The sequence below is a fragment of the Siniperca chuatsi genome, linkage group LG2, assembly GCF_020085105.1.
Source record: "Siniperca chuatsi isolate FFG_IHB_CAS linkage group LG2, ASM2008510v1, whole genome shotgun sequence".
NCBI lineage: Eukaryota > Metazoa > Chordata > Actinopteri > Centrarchiformes > Sinipercidae > Siniperca > Siniperca chuatsi.
Window position 1 is genome coordinate 34,337,822 of NC_058043.1, and position 16,733 is coordinate 34,354,554.

General features: G+C 44.7%; 3 protein-coding genes across 4 annotated transcripts; 1 reads left to right on the forward strand and 2 right to left on the reverse strand.

Annotated features, from left to right (window-relative positions):
- Positions 1-456: 456 nt before the first annotated feature.
- nuf2 (UF2 component of NDC80 kinetochore complex) lies at positions 457-7,566 on the reverse strand. 2 transcript variants are annotated; one of them, XM_044211446.1, is made up of 13 exons: positions 7,429-7,566; positions 4,755-4,829; positions 4,275-4,351; positions 3,939-4,000; positions 3,713-3,810; positions 3,222-3,295; positions 2,770-2,863; positions 2,622-2,684; positions 2,326-2,463; positions 2,079-2,219; positions 1,129-1,304; positions 848-983; positions 457-735 (listed from the first exon to the last, which is right to left on the reverse strand). In XM_044211446.1, the coding sequence occupies exons 2-13, from the start codon at positions 4,803-4,805 to the stop codon at positions 628-630; spliced, it is 1,218 nt and encodes a 405-aa protein (XP_044067381.1). In that variant the 5' UTR covers positions 4,806-4,829; positions 7,429-7,566; the 3' UTR covers positions 457-627. The 2 variants fall into 2 exon arrangements, with proteins under 2 accessions (XP_044067381.1, XP_044067372.1); XM_044211437.1 differs by lacking the exon at positions 7,429-7,566 and adding an exon at positions 6,690-6,939.
- Positions 7,567-7,924: 358 nt separating this feature from the next.
- Positions 7,925-12,430, forward strand: ap5b1 (adaptor related protein complex 5 subunit beta 1). Its single transcript, XM_044211366.1, is given in 4 exon segments — positions 7,925-8,076; positions 8,841-9,635; positions 10,300-10,641; positions 10,644-12,430. Coding segments are annotated over 4 exon segments (2,868 nt in total). The 5' UTR covers positions 7,925-7,938; the 3' UTR covers positions 12,237-12,430.
- lg2h1orf50 (linkage group 2 C1orf50 homolog) lies at positions 12,315-15,751 on the reverse strand. The gene is made up of 5 exons (XM_044211458.1): positions 15,556-15,751; positions 15,014-15,129; positions 14,838-14,924; positions 14,409-14,540; positions 12,315-13,493 (listed from the first exon to the last, which is right to left on the reverse strand). The coding sequence occupies exons 1-5, from the start codon at positions 15,602-15,604 to the stop codon at positions 13,305-13,307; spliced, it is 573 nt and encodes a 190-aa protein (XP_044067393.1). The 5' UTR covers positions 15,605-15,751; the 3' UTR covers positions 12,315-13,304.
- Positions 15,752-16,733: the final 982 nt, after the last annotated feature.

Here is a 16,733-nt window from a genome sequence, read left to right on the forward strand (position 1 = left end):
TTATTATAACTATATTCATTTTTATGTCTTCAGTAGGCAATGGGCTTGAGTGCCACAGACAGGGTAGGGAAGTTAGAAACTTTTGAGAAATGGACTAACACACTGTTGGTCTATTCAGAGATCTCAAATATAGAATGACGCCAGCCTTATGCTTTAAGGGGTGCTACAGCCCCTTTAGGCATCTTTTTAACTAGCTCTTTTTTCAGCATATGAAACCATGACAGTCTTTACAATTGTATAGCGTTGTTTTATTTTACTGGACTACGAAGGTTATCGACGTTTTGGAAAGTCGGTTCAGTCATGGCTGATCACAGAACAAATGTACAAACCTTATAATGTGCGATCTCTGGGTCACACTGGTGCAACGATGTTAACATGGCCACTGTTTTGCCATTCCTCAGTATATTAAAAGACAGCATATGTGCTCATCCTGAAGCATGGAAGAGCCACACAGTCTGGACTGATCAGATTTATTAACTAAGGTCAAAGATGGCAGCGTACGTCATTAAGAAACAACTCTATTTTAAACGTTTTAAATAGAAAAGGTCAAAAAGGCAACAAAAGGTCAGAACAGTAAAAACACATAACAGAGGAGTAATACCATGCAGTAATATGATGAAAATGTATTTAAAAGTTTGCAGACATCTTGGTGACATCACGTTTCAGGTCCACAACGTGCGTCTCAATTCTCCTGTGCAGCTCATCCATTGAAGTTGACAGGGTGTCATACAGAGCCTGGACACAGCGAAGCGAAACATGTTAGTCTCAAGCCATGACAGAAACATAAAAGATGTGGGCAGTGGGGGGGGGGACACGTAGGAGACGAAGTTCCCCGTCGCGCTCGTACCTGAGCTTTCTCTGTCTCTTTGCTGCAGACGTCTCTCAGGCTCTGGATCTTGGCCTTCAGCTGCTGCGTCTCTCTGGAGATCTCTTGGATTTTGTCAGCCATGTCCTCACGCTTTTGATGGATTTGGTTACACTGCCTGGAAAACAGTTCAACGTTGGTTCTTAAACTTTCAGTTTACAAAACAGGATTTATCAAATTTACAACTATGTAAATTCCATGATATTGTAGAAATGACCAGTAGAGAATCATGTTGTATATGTATATATTGTGGTGTTAAATACCCCCACACGTCTTGAACGTGCTGCTCCTTCATCTCCCTCTTCTTCTGCCTGCGGATGTTCTGTTTGGACTCTTTGTCCAGCTTCATGGCCAGAGCTCGCTTCAGCTGGCCTTCCTCAATGCACAGGTTCTTCAGCTCCTTCTGTTTCTTCTCATACTGAGCCATCAGCTCCTGGTGCTACACACACACACACACACACACACACACACACAGAAAAATGATATAATGCATAATCTGCTTTGCAGATGAGAATGAGAATGTTCATTCTGGAGCCACTTGTGTTGGGACTGGAGCTTTAAACATCATAAAAAGCTAAAAATGCAATTTAAACAAACCTGCACAAAGACCTTTGCAGTCGTCACAAGTATTTCACTTTAGACAGAATGCTTATTTGACCTCTTATCATAACTAAAATCATTTTTGATAAGACAGACCTGTATTGACCCCGGGAGAGAGGGGGGTTCACTCTCTGTCACGACCACAACAACAATATACTGATTTTTAATGAAATACAGGCCTTCAGTATGCGACCACCACCTTTCAACCATCAGCAGTACATGAAATCTGTGTGAGGACGCTGCCTGAGTCTTGCTTGTATTTTTTATTTAGTAAGAGAGCAAAAAAAGATACATATTTCACTGTGTGTACTCATGGGTGTGGAGAACACTGATGCTTGGCAATTACGGCCAATAAACTGGCTTAGACAACATATTGGCCAATATTAGCTTAGCGCATCGATTTATGGGGATCGACGTTTATGACGGCTGGTGACTAACAAGAAAGTCAGTTCAGAAATGCTGAAGATAATTGACATGTTTTGTCCTCAAGAGAGCACTGACAAGATATTTATTTTGATGGTCAAAAAGGGGAAGTAAGGTTTTTTTACTGCTCCATAGGGATAGGGATATTGATCCGTGCTCATTGTCAGACAGATCTGGATACAGCTCATACCTCCTCCTGCCGCTGCTTGGTGTTGTTCATGCTGCTCTCCAGGTCCTGCAGCAGGTTGTACATCTGCTGGATCTCAGCCTCGGTGTGAGTCACACTCTGCACCATGTTCTGCAGCTCCACCACACGCTCATCCGTTTCTTCCTGAAGTCAGTGCCATCAAAGTTCATCATACAGCTGAATGACAATAACTGGTCACACATATCAGGCTAAGCTCATTTCAAATTGCCCTGTTTGCTTTCCTACTCACAATGGAGTTCTTGATGTTCTTGACGTTCTCCCTCATCCTCTCCATCTGACTCTTCAGCTCCTCCGGAGACTCCACAATCTGAGACTTGAGTTTGCCGACATCTTCCTTCAGGTTGCTGACGTCCACCTTCACCTGGGCCTGATACACACATTCAAACAGCACACACAGCTTTTCAATGAAAGGCCTCGACTCTTACTGTCTCCAACTTTGATTCATCTTTCTGAGGACGTTTGTGACGTCAGACCAAAGCACCACATAATAAGGTTGGATCACATATTGACATCACAGTCACCTACCAGTTTCTGAGTCTTCTCTGCAATTTTGGTTTTCCACTCTGCGATGCTGTCATTTTTTGCATTCTGAAAGGAGATACATTCGTTTCACTTGAGAGCTCACACACGACAACAGGTTTTATCATTTCGACTGTGCTTCATCACCACCTACCACTTCCTGGTATTCGTGCATGGTGGTGGCTTGCAGCTCAGAGAGCGCGGCCGCCAGCTCGTCAGCCTCGGCCTGCTGCTCTGGCGGGATGGTCCTGAACATGGACAAGAAACATCGATAAGTGTGCAACTTTTACGTCACTGGCGAGGACATGCGTGTCATTATGCTATAAAACATGATTATTAATCAAATAATTAGTTTGTGATTGTGACATAACAATAGATCATTCAATTATGTAGAGTTTAGGGCTGCAAATGAAATATTATCATCATTATTCTGACCATTATGTATTTGATTACGCAATTCATGGTCAGAAAGTAGCAGGGGGAAAAGCCCAGGGTGGCATGATATAAAAACAGCACAAAAGCAGCTGAACGTCACATTAAAAGAAGATGGAAGCAGTTATACACAAAAAACAACAACAAAAATCACACATTTAATCCAAGACTTACGTCAGCATCTCAATCTTCTTCTCTGCTTCTAAATTGCCTTTGGTGTAAGCCTGCAGCCTGTCCATGTCTGCCCTCTGACAACAGCGAGAGGATCAATAGTGTTAAATCAAGATTTAAACACAACATCAAGTGCAAACCGTGCGTGAGAAGAGACTTCTCTGCATTATAGACCTAACCGCATCTATTTTAGCTCATTTTCATAAACCACATTGAAACCGTTTACTGGGAAACTTCTAATTAAAGTAGCCCTATGCTATATTTTAGACCTTTCGTTATTCAGGGAAAGTTGAACGTGTTACAACTGTCCAGTGCAGCCTGCAGTATTCGATTTTACCATCATGTGGGGGTTATGTAATTGTTGAAAGCATATTCAGGCTGCGGAGATCATTTCCCTTACCAGTCCGAGTAGTTTAACTGTTGACCTTCAGGATACAAGGTTTGTGCCTACCGCCAACCCCCCCACTACACCTGTGTGGACCGATATAACATACAAATCTGGCCTGCTTCTCCAAGATCATGTCCATCCTCTGCTTCCTAAAGTGAAGAAAGTTCATGATGGCACTTAGAACAGTCAGGGTCTTCTGTTTTTCTGGAAAGGAAGAACAAGACCATTATCCAGGGCCACCTGACATCTAGTTAGCAAATGTCAGGTGAGCAAATATGTGATGTAGTTTTAGAAAAACGCTGGACAGATAAAACGGAAAAACATATGCTTACTTGGAGCTAGAAGGTCATTCAGTGAAAAATCGTACACCAAGCACATAGGCAGAAACTGCCGCCTAAAAAAGATCACAGTGTTGTTAAAATTATATACATACTGTAGCTACATCAGATACACGTCCTGCATAAAATCATGCTGAAACCCAATTCCAGAGCCTTTCAAGTACTGAACTAAGAAAAAGAAAACCAGCAATGTGCTCTGTTCATTTGGTTCGCTTACACATATCTAAATATATATCCATAAACTTGTTATCAGCGATCATCACATCTTTCATTCTGTGGCGGTTGGTACATATTGTGTTACATCCAGGAGAGAAAAGCAAGAAAACTCACATGCGCATGTAGACGCTCATGATAGCAGTCGCCCCCTCATGGTATACTGGATACTGAATGTTCTCCAAAAGAGGAACCTGTGGCGAAACACAAAGGACAATCAAGCTCTTAAATAAAGGAAAGATAACAACTAGATGTATGGTGATGACTCTATCTGTGATATATACCACCACATCAGTCCCTACGTAAATATCAGGCTAAGTGTTGAAAGTGTTGAAAGTGACATTATAATGCCAGACAAAGTGGGATACGTGAGACTGCTCGGTGTAAACTGGAATCCATGGTAAATGGACTGTCCTTGTATAGTGCCTTTCTAGTCTTCCGACCACTCAAAGCGCTTCACACTACATCTTCACATTCACACACTGATGGCAGAGGCTACCATGCAAGGTGCCAAGAAACTAATCATTCACACACCAAAGGCACAGCCTCGATCGAGGCTTGGATGCAAACAGGTTAACATTACCTATCAGTACTTACCATGGAGTGACACTCGGGTCTGAAACGATACAGGAGATGCAACACTCTCATGTACAACGTTTGAACTGCCTCTGGCTGTAAGAGAGAATAATTGAGCGCTATGTTAATGATCTGTAGTTTATTATCTGACCACAGAGGACTCAAACAACATCTCCAATACACGCCGTTATCTCATCTGGTCCAGTTCTTTGCCTCATTGAAGTCTAGCTAGCAGAACGTACAGCTGCTTCCCGCCCACCATTGGGACAGGTTTAGATTTGTACATTGAGAGAGTTACTGGTTGCTGTACTCATTCCTCCTGTGCATGCTGGCTGTGTTCCCTATGATCCCTTGAGATGGGGGACAAAAGCCACAGTCCTTGTTCTGTGCAAAAGCAGCTGGCTGAGTTTTTTAGGGCTTTATTTTCATTATTGATTATTTTCTCCATTCATTGCTCATTTTTCAAGCATTTGCTGGTTAAAGCTTCTCAAATGTGATGATTTGCTGCTTTTCTTTGTCATATCTGATAGTAAACTGAATATTTTGGGGTCTTAGACTGTTGGTCGAATAGAACAAGCTATTTCAATCCACCATCTTGCGATCTGGCAAATTAGAGCTGGCACCTTTCGCCATTTTCTGACATTTTATAGACAAAACTATTAATCAATTAATCTAGAAAATAATCAGCAGATTTATCGATAATGAAAATAATCTGTAATTGCAGCCATATCCAAAACCCAAAGATGTTCATTTACTATCACGTATAACAAGAAAAGCAGAAAACCCTCACATTGGAGAAGCGGGAACCAGACAATGTTCACTGTTTTTGCTTAAAAAAAAAAACTAAAGCGATGAATCGATTACAGAAACAGTTGCCAGTTAATTCTGTCGACTGACTGATCTATTAATCGACTAAGCGTTGCTGCTCTATCTGAGTGAGTCAAATCAAGTGGGTATCTTCCAAAGTTACAGACGTTTTCCCTGCTGAGTCGTGGAGGAAGAGTCACAGTATACAACATATACGTATTTCAATGTACACAGGAGCATGTGAGTATTGTATTATAGTATTTTACAATTGCTTAGGCTCAGATTTCACAACAGAATGAGAATGGAGAAACTGTCCTTACATACAAAGTGCAATACATAAAATCACAGGCTAAGTCCTCAGAATACACACACCTCATAATAGCAAAAGTTCAAATGCTTATTACTTAACATAGGGAATAAATGCAACCTGTGTTTGAAAACATGTCTGCCTATTTGACCAGCATTGTCCAGGTAAGCTCATTACTAATGACACATTAGCACAACTGCAATACCTTTCTTCCCTTTTGTTTGCTGTTACTGCAGTGACCGGGGTTCACTGTGTCATGCTTTCCAGCATTTCATTATTAATTCACTGAATTTTTTACGATTAATATAGTGATTAAATTTAAAAAATTTTTTTTTTTTTACATTCTACGTTTAGTCTTTGAAGACAAGGCCATTGCATACCACGTTTTCAATATAATCGTTGTGAGTTTTACATATTGAAACTGTTGTCAAAACTGAGCCAACGTATTCGTAAAATACTGTAAAAAAAAAAACAACAAAAAAACCCCAAACCCACACAGCCTTGAAATGATGTAGACCTTTCTTTAAGCTTGTCCTATTCACTCTTATAAGGTATTACATCTCACAGCGTCACAGGTATTTGCCTTTGCTTGTAAGCAAAACAACGTTAAATCCTCACATTTTTGAATGTAATCTGGCACAGCTGTTCGCATCATGTGGAACACAGAAATAACTCCTCACTTCGGTCTCTCGCACCAATTTGGCTATCAAGTCCATTATGTACTTTTTCTACCTTCTGACAAACCTTCCAAACGTACTCATTATGTCGTTGTTATTATTGAATATTAATTTTTGGTCAGCAGACATTAGAAACACCGGATAGGTGTTAATGTCAACTGTTACCTTTGGAGCAGGCGTCAGATCGCTCTTGGTGAAGTGTTTTGCCTCTTGACCAGTGAGGACTTCTGTTCGGTAAAAGTTCACTATCGCATCCGCAGTATAGACAGGGAACGTGTTTTCAGTCATTGTCGCAATTTAAGTGCCGATTAAAAACAAACAAAACACAGAAAACTATTTCAATTTCAACGACGACACAAAATTGGCGCCTTAAAACGACTTCCTTGTTGATTTTTTTGACGGCGCATCTGATTGGTCATTTGATCCTTCTTCTGTTGTTAGAGAGACGCTACATTTCTCCGCGGCGCCCTCTACAGCACACACTGAGTACCGCTCACGCTGTTCTTTTCACGGTGGTCTTACTAGACTAAAATTATTTATGAATACAGAACAAAAGAACATAAAACAGCAGCTAGTTTACAGTTATGCAAACACACGGTTACACTTTGTTTGGATGGTCCGCCTACAGACAGTTTATAGCAGCTATTTGCAACATTTCAACAGCTTATTAGTTGAGATTCAACAATTCAACTTCAATTACCGCCACCAGCTGGACTGGAGTGTGGATCGGGACTCTACACATTCACTGATGATTACATAAAAGAAAATACACTGAGAAAAATCTATATAAAACATTTAATAAATAAACACACCATAGTTATATTCTCTTCATCTCATCTGTTCTCCTGAGAAACAACAACAGATAACTCTTCTCTCTAGGACTTCTAGATCTCTTAAATCAAACCTGGTCTTTATTTCTTTAAGCTTCAGTGTCACTTCTCTTCTCTCAGCATCATAACATGTTCTACAGTGTGTTCTTGATCACAGACTGCACATCTTCCTGTATGAGGTTTTCCAGTTTTACATAATGTGCTGTGTAATCCTGGATGTTAGTTTCCTCTCTCCTGGTTTTCTTCTCTTTGGCTGCTGGACAGCCACCTTCCTGTTCTCTCTCCTTCACGCTGCTTTTGACACCTTTCTTTCATCTTCCTTAACTGTGGAAATGTAAATGTGAAGCCTGGTCCTGGTCCGGGTCCGGGTCCTGGCCCGGGTCCTTGCTCCGAAGCAGCAGGGGGCGATCGTGTAACGCTGTGCACGTGACACAACACGGAACTCACGTGCCCCTGATGCCGGATGTCTGCGAGGAGCACTTTGTGTTTCACTGTAAAGCAAAAGTTTGCTGTTTGCAATGACTTTGGAGAGAGTTATTAAGCTGCTAAGTTGCACGTCGCCCAGGTTTGGGCTTTGAGCGGTAATGGCGGTGAACTGGGCCGAGAGGATCGCTGCTTTCTCCCGCAGTCCGAGTCGCTTCCTCTCCGGGACCACGGCCGAGGCTCTCCTGGCAGAGCTGCTCCGTGAGCTCCGAGATGACAGAGCCAGTTACAGTGTCAAGGTAAAAAACCAAAAAAGCTATATATATATCAGAAAGCCGTTGCACCGCTTGTCGCGCGACAAATACATCTCGAAATGCTGTGACACGCGCCCGGTATCAGTTGTTTTCACAAGAGTCAAACCAAACGCGGAGTCACTAACTCCCCTCACCGGTGTGCCGCGGCCAGCGCTTAATTTCCAGATTTCTAAATGGACTTTGGCACGTTGCACTCTCAACACAATCACGAAACAGCTACGGGGTTTCAATACGTCTAAACGCCAGGAAGGTGTGGTGTTAGTAAATCGATTAATTAATCGACAGAAAATAAATCAGCAACAATTTTGATAACCGTTTTAAGTCATTTTCGAGCTAAAATGCCAAAAACCCCGCAGGTTCCAGTTTGTCGAAAGTACATGTCGGATGGCTTTCTTAGTCCCGTAGCTTGTGAACTGGATGTCCGGGGTTTGGACTGTTGGCCGGGTGTCAGCGTGGGCTCTGGGAATCCAGAGGGGAAGTTTTCACCATTTTCTAACATTATTACTATAAAGTGAGTAACTGATCTAGTAACACTATGAACACACTTGCACACCTGCTTCCAAATCACTCAACAAAAAGAGGCTGTATTCATTATCGGTTCATTGTGTGTGTGTGTGTGTGTGTGTGTGTGTGTGTGTGTGTGTAATTACTTGTATTATTTTGGGGGTTTTCCTTTTTCCAGTTGTGTGTTTAATGACAGTCCTTTAGTGTTGTGAACACTAATGATTCTTACACTTCGCCCACCTCAGGTCCTCCTGTTGTCTCCGCTATGTGAGTACCCGACTCTGCTGTGTCCCGCAGACCCGGTGGGTGAGGAGACAGCCCTGGAGCTCGTGTCAGTGTTCGCCCAGTGTCCTCCCAAGTCTGTCCAGTTTCGTTGTCACCTCCTCCTGGCCCTCACCTCCGTGCTAGTCTGCACCTCCTGCGTGAGCAGCCGTTCCCGTGCATCTCAAGACTTCCTGGACCTGCTCCTCCAGATAGCCCAGGACACCAGTGACCTACACGCTGACGGCGCCGTTCGTCCTTTACGGGCCACGGCTTGCGACTGCCTGCGGGAGCTGGAGGCCTGCTCTCCAGGCCTTCTCTCCCAGCGCCTGGAGCTCTTAGGTGGGCTCTGGCAGCGAGAAACCTCCCGGCTCCACCAGGCCTATGCAGGACTCCATACTCTGGTGTTAAGAAACGCCGTGTATCAGCTCACCCAGGAAACAGGAGCTGGTGCTGAGCATCTTAAGGCTCTCCTGGGAGGAAATACATCAGTTGCATGGGAAGCAGAGCAGGACTCAGGCCTGCTGAATAACAAAGACTCAGCCATACTGTCTTCTCTTGTCCTGGGACCTATGGGTACAGTGCCGAGCCTCCAGACCGGGCCTGATTGTAAGGAGTTGCGCTCAGTCCTGTCCTCCCTCCTGGAGGAGTCCTACCTTCTCACACCTCTGTGTCAGGCTGCACTGCTACACAGACTGACGGAGGTGGTTGCCATGGTGCCTGGTGTCCCTCCAGCCGTATTCAGAGCTCAGCTGCTGCGACTGCTGGGCACGAGCGAGGTTTGTGTCAAATGGAATGAAGTACTAAAAGAACGTCCGGGTTTCTCTGACATGTTTTACTCACCAAAAAACCAAAACGTGTTTTCCCACTTTTCTGTAGTAGCATTTAGATTTCTGCCTCTCTACTACGATGGAGGTGAATGGAGTTTAGTTAGTGGTGCTCACAGCATTGAAAAATTACATTTAAAAAAAACATCTGTTTTCAAATAGTGTCCCTCATTAATTCAGATAATCCACAGTACACACTGTCAACAGTTCTCATGGGAGGATTCTTTCAGTAGAAAGCAGTTCCTGTCCACAGTGAGGTCTGGCTTATCCTGAGTAACCATGCCATTATCTCCGGAAAGACACATTGCCGTTTTTTACTGCGAGCACCAGAGATTGATATCTCAAAACACATGAAAAAGGAGTATAACTTCCTTATTTGGGGAGTTAGATGAGAGGATTGATGTCACTCGCGTCTTTTAGGCAGATTCTGTTGTCTTCAGACAGAGCCGGGCTAGCTGTTTCCCCCTGTTTCCAGTCTTTATGCTAAGCTAAGATAACCGGCTGCTGACGCACCAATTTTCATTGGGATTATCTAATTTTCCCTCAAACAAATGTTTTTTCTTATCAAATAGGAAGTCTGTGAGTTCTGACATAATGAGAATTCACCTCCTTCCAGGTTTGCCTCCTTCACGCCACTCTGCTGATGAAGTGTGCGTTCACAGACAGCCTGTTCAGCGCGGAAGACGAAGCTTTCATCCTCAAGCGGCTGGTCGTGCTCTCCCAGCACCCACTGCTGAGTACACCCGAGAAGCTTTTCTACATGGCCTGTATCCTGCACTTTCCCGAGAACCGGCCAATCAGCTGCGGCGATGGTGACGAGACCCTCCCTGTGCTGCTGACTCCACGGCTAGCCTCGGCTTTGGTGCCCACTGTGTTCAACGACAGCACCACCATGCTGGCCCGCCTCAACCTGCTGTCTCTGGTCTACCTGGAGGAGGGGGAGGAGGGGGAGGGGGAGGGGGGCAGGGGCTGGCCTACCTCTATGAACACCTCACCTCGCTGCTACACATTGTGGAAAACGGAGGCAGCCGAGAGATTGTTGTTACATGCTTCAGATCCGCCTTCCTCTTCCTTTTCTATTTCTGCCACGTGGAGCGCTACTCTGACAGCCTGATGGAGAAGCTGTGTAAGCTCTACCTCCGCCACACCCACCTGGCTCCACACCTCATCAACCTGGCCGACCAGACCCAGGACAAGCTCGCTGAGTCCAGCTGGGCTGTAGGGCTCCTGAAGGCCCTCCAGGGAGTCATCACCGAGGCCCCACTCGCCCAGCTCACCTTACAAGACCTCCGCTGGCACCTCAAGATGCTGGCTCGAGTGGCGGAGGAAGGAGAAATCGCCCAGCACAGCAGCCTCAGCTTCCTGTCCAGCGTCATCACTCCGTCTTCCTCCTCTCTGTGCTTGAGTGGCGACTGGCGTCTGGGGAACGGCCTGCTGGGGGTTTGCCGCCGCTTCCTCGTCCACCCCAGCCTGGACTCGCTGCTCATCCCTCTGGCTGACGTGCTGCAGCATCTCACCTGCCGCTACGGAGACACAGACATCCAGGACCACGCCCGCCTCTACTACACCCTCCTGACCACGCTGTCCCGAGAGAAGCTGGCCGGTGTGTTGGCGCAGGGTTCAACCGAGGGAGGGCGGCAGGTCAAGAAGCGGTCGCTGTCCTGCATCGTGGCTGAGAGCGAGGGGCTGACGAGCATGCTAACCATTCACCAGACGGACAAAGCGATATTCAGGCTGACTGAGGCCCACTCTGAGCCACGAGAAGAAACACAAACTGATAAAGACAGTGACCTAAACCAGAATGAGACGGAGACCTGCCCAGGAGAGGCGAAAGCAGCCCTGAAAGCCTACCGAGCTCAGTTTGACGACACTAGCTTTGCCTCAGAAATCACCTTAAACTACCAGCTGACTCATATTGAAGCTGAGGACTCCCGCTTTCATCAGCTCTTCAGCATCCACCTCCACTTCAGCCTCACAGACGACCACTATGAAGAACTGAGTGACATCAGTGTCCCGTGTCTGTTCAGAGAGAGGCCGTCGGCCAAGGTGAGGCTGAGACTGAAGCCCAGGCGGCCCTACCCCACCACCCTCCGTGCCAGCGCCGTCTTCACCACCCAGGACGGACTCTCCTGGCTCACCGTCCTCCCAGACATCCACGTGGCTTTCCAGCAGGCCTTCATGCCTCCGCCTGCTCCCCCGGCCTGGGGACGAGGTGGCAGACTGAGCTTGTTCGAGGGTTTATGGGATGAAATCAGCTCTGAGAGCAGAGAGAAGGACCAGGCCACCAGCCTGTTCTGCTGCCAGCTGAAGGAAGCAGCTCTGATTGCCTTGGTGGAGAAACACTTCCTCCCCTACCTTATATCAGATCTGTCTGATAAAGAAGAGTTCAAAGTGCTTTTCTTCCTCCCACCACGGCTTCACATGCTGCTGAAGATCAGGTCGGAGGAAGACACCGTGCACTTCAACATCGCCACGGATTCCTGGCTGCTTCTGCCTCACATAAGTTCTTATCTACTGACAATCACGTCCTCACAGAAAGACACTCACAACTGATTGTGACGCACCTTTCTGGCTTGTTTTTCTTCTTTTTTTTTTTTTAAATCTGACTTTTAACAAAAATAAATCACCCAATTTTTGTCAGCACTTTATTGTACTTAAAATTTAATTGCTGCAGACAGTTTATTTAAAATAAAATTATTGCTCTTTAATTTTCTTGACCTGGAATTAAACAAATGTGTAAAATTAAATATTTTGTCATTTATTTACCAAATACAGTCAAAAAAATTAACATCTTATTGGCTAGTCTATAAATAAAAGACAAAATACATCATTTACTTGATGAGTTGCAAAGGATCTCACTGATAGATGGCCCAACAAAATATATGAAAATAAGGCTACAAAATCAAAGTTAGAAGCCAAAAACTGCATGTGGGCTGTAGGACACATTAAAGGCACCCTGTGAAGTTTTTGACCACTAGTAGTGCTGTGGAGCAATGCTTTTATTCATGCTCCGTGTTTTTTAAAATCAGACACACGCTAAATATCCTGCTGTTGGTTTCAAGCTACTCCGCTGAGCGGCAGCTGGTGGTAACGCGCCAACTAAAGGCAGTGAAGAAGACTGCCAGCAAGCAAATATGGATGTCAACAATTAACAATTTAAAATATTTTTTTAAAACGCTTTGCAGAAAAATGCTCTTTTCATGTTTGTTGAGCCTCCAAGATACACAAAATGCGTTTTGGTGAGAAACACTGAATATAAGCATAACTTCTGTTTACAAGAAAACGAACAGGGCAGCTTTAAAGGGACAGCCCACCCCAAAATCAAAAATACACATTTCTCATTTTTTATTTGGTGAAAGTGTCCGTGCACAGGCTTGCCAGAACAGCCCAATTTGATATTTTCAGTTTTAGAAAAGCATCCCTAAGGTTGCGACCGTATATATCCAACATATATACCAACAAAAACTTGTAGTGATGCATTATGCACTTAAGTCACTGTGTGACAGTCGTCAAAACACTGTGACGGATGCTTTGACATCAGCAATTCCAGTCCATGTATGGGTTTTTGTCCATTCAAATTGATGTCCATTAAGACTATAGTTGGCGTCCACCATGTGTCCTTTATTCCCCTGGAAGGCCCTGGAAGTTGGGTCCGGTGTACGGTGGTAAGGCGGTCTGCTGGCTGAGAAGTTTGTTCATGATAGCGATCTCGGAGTCCCTCTTCTCCACCTCGTCTACGGGGGTCCAGGACATGTCGTGTTGAAGTTTGAATGCACCGACAAATAGGTGGGGGCAACTTGGACCCCATTCCTTCAGAGGAGAGGACAAAGTTTGCTATTGTGAGATGTGCAGCACTTTTCTCCCTCTATAAATCAGCTTAATATCAGTTTACAAACCCACAACTCCCTACCTAAAACAGATTGTTTTCTGTTCAAGAGATGAAATGATTTGTTGAGTAGTAGTCTATTGGAAAAATGATCAATTAATCACTTTTCAATACCAAAAAAATTAAACTAGTTCCAGCTTCTGAATCTTGAGGATTTTCTTTGTCTTTGGTAACAGTAAAATGAAAAACTGGGTTTTGAACTGTTGGTCAGACAAAACAAGCAGTTTGACGATTTCACCGTGGCCTTTAAGAAACTGTGATGAGCATTTTTTTTTTTTTTTTACATTTTTAGGGACTAATCAAGAAAATAATTGGCAGAACAATTGATGTAAATGATAATGAAATAATCAATATATTAAGATAGATATATACTATGTTAATCAAGTAGTGATGAAAATAATAAGTAGGTGCAGCCCTATTTTTGATTTTCCATGTTTCCTACTTATAAAAGGTTTAAAGGAGTCACCTTACTGCTGGAAATCTGAGGAACAATGAGTTATTCTCTGTCTGTACCTGCCAAGCTCACGGAGCTGAGACTGCAGCCAGTCAAATCCAGCCTAGACTGCCTGTGTGTCGGCCGCCTGCTCGCTATCAGCTCCCTTCTGGGTTACACGAACTTTGAACAACAAACTCGTCCAACTCTCAGCATTACTCACTAATGCTTGCAGCTGTTGGGTTAGGTATTTGCGTGTTACCACGTGTGCGGGAATCTCCCTGAGGGGCTGTTAAGTAACAGGTACTGTGCTGGCATTTTGTAACGCTCGGTGTCCATGCAGGGTGACATAACATTAAAGGCAGCTGAACAATCTGATATCAGTATCTATCAGTATAATGCAGACCTCAGGAGAGATGATGGAGAAGTACTTCTGTCCAGATGGCCGCTGGTAGAGGTAATACATGTTGCCTGGTTTTTTCACAATGTTGCAGGCAGCATGGTGGAGGTCAGCATCTCTTTTAGCCTTTTCTAACACCTCCAAAGAGAGAAGAAAAATATGGCTGTCATTATACAGGAATGTCAGGATGCACAAATTAGCCAGATCTGAGCATTACCCTGTGAGATTTCGCTTGCGTTATGATCACATGAGCACGACCACTTTGGGATCTGGTCTTGTTTAACAGATCAGAATCCACAAAAATCCATTTTGGATGGTTTTGCCTAGCGTATGCATCCTGGCACGATCAGCTGAAGTAGTACTTAAACAAAACTAAACCAGGGTGACTGCAGCACATTTCGGTGTGTGCACTGGCGTGTCTGCTGATGCTCCTACCTCTCTCGCCTGTTCCTGCAGGTATCTGATCTGGTCAGCAATGACTGTCAGTTTGTTGCAAGCGTTGGCTTTAATGAAATCATCTCCCTAAAAACAAAGGACCGTTAAAGCCATCCGCATCAAGAGCTGCTGCTGTGTGTAACTCCACAGGTGGAATATAATCAATCAGTCACCACCTTCTGTACTTGTGCTGCCAGGGCCACCAGGTCCGTGGGGTCTCCCACTCTGGTGGTCTGGTAGGGACTGACCAGTTCCAGCCCGCTGGGGGCGCTGCTGGTCTCAACCAGAGTCACTGCAAAAACACACACACACACACACACACACACACACAGGTAGAGTGACGTCACAGTTACATCACGCCTGTTGCTAATGCTGCGCCCACTACTGGTCCCTGCAGCTGCTGCACTCTCCCAACTGCCACAGCACCTGTACATGTGAACATCATGTTATGCAATCATACCTGACAGTAATAACATACGTAACACGAAGCTCTTCGCTACAGTAACTTTAACATTTAGCACTCTCGCTTCCTGGAGCCTGCGACAAGCTGACTAACCAAATCCACATTCTGCTGTTTAGCTGCAACTAAATGCGGATTACAGGTTTACAGCGACCAGCTGCTCGGGCAGTCCAGTCACCACCACTGTGCCCCACTGCTTTACCGAAGAGGAATCTATCCATATTAGCATTGCCAGAGCGCTCAGGAAGCGTCCGCTACCTGTGGTGGGTTTGTCGGGCTGACTGGGAAGGCTGACCGTCCTGTCCATGGTCTCTTCTTTCACTGTTCACCACAAACTGCTGCCCGTCCTCCCGGTCTGGTTATATATCGTCTCTCTGTCCGCCTGCTGGTTTTGTAACCAGCTAATATTTGACCAAAAACACCAGCGGCTTCACGGGGTCCTGAATCTCCGCCCTATGTTGCCTACAGTGGTACTCCTGATTTGTGCCTGACATTTTAAAGTAAACCCCTTTGTTGGAGCTTATTTATTTTTTACTTATGTATTTATTAAACACGCAGTTTCATCCCCATTGACATCAAACTATCCTATTTTTCAACTCTTCAACAATCCTGTGGAATATTCAATATTTTATGCTGATTATTACTCGGATTTGTTTTCAGGCGCGTCAGAAACAGCCCGGCCCCGCCCCCGAACATTTAGACACGAGGAGACGTGTCGCTGTTGACAAACCTCACGAGCCGGAGTCGGGATAGAAGCCGCGCTACAGGTTTCACGCAGACAGAGGTGTACGCTGTCCTAGCCCGAAGACCGAGACTTACAGACGAACTGGTCTTGGGTTTAGTGGCTCCTGTCCCCCATGTGCGCACTTCCACAAGTTCTGTTTCTGACAAAGGTGATGGTCATCCGTGGAGGATGCAAGTGAGGGTGTTTATAGAGCCAGGGGGTCCCTTGTAGAAATTGCTGCCATTATGAGAAAAAAACAAATGCTCCATTTCCCTATTATGAGATGTTCTAACATATTTCTTCTTATTTAAAGGATACCTCCAACTTTCTCAATAATATAACATACACGCACATTCAAACAACTTCTTTCATAAAACCATAAACTTTTCTTAAAGATAAATGTTGGGCCTATGCCCTAATGTCACCACCTGATTCAGTGAGGTTTGCTTGGCATGAATACCGTCGGTATAATATTCTGACAGCTGTCTGATGAGCGTGAAAATGATCTGATAAACGTGTTAATAGGTTACGTAGTTTTTTGAAATGTCGTTTTTTAATCAGACTTGTTTGTTTAATGCCGCGAGTTTTGTCCTTAATGACCCTCCGTACCTTACCTTGCAGGTAGCGATGATAATGTTGAAAATAATAATGAGGATGATGATGAAGATTTTGCCTGGACTAGTTTGGTTCACCAGAAATGGTGTCAAGCTGA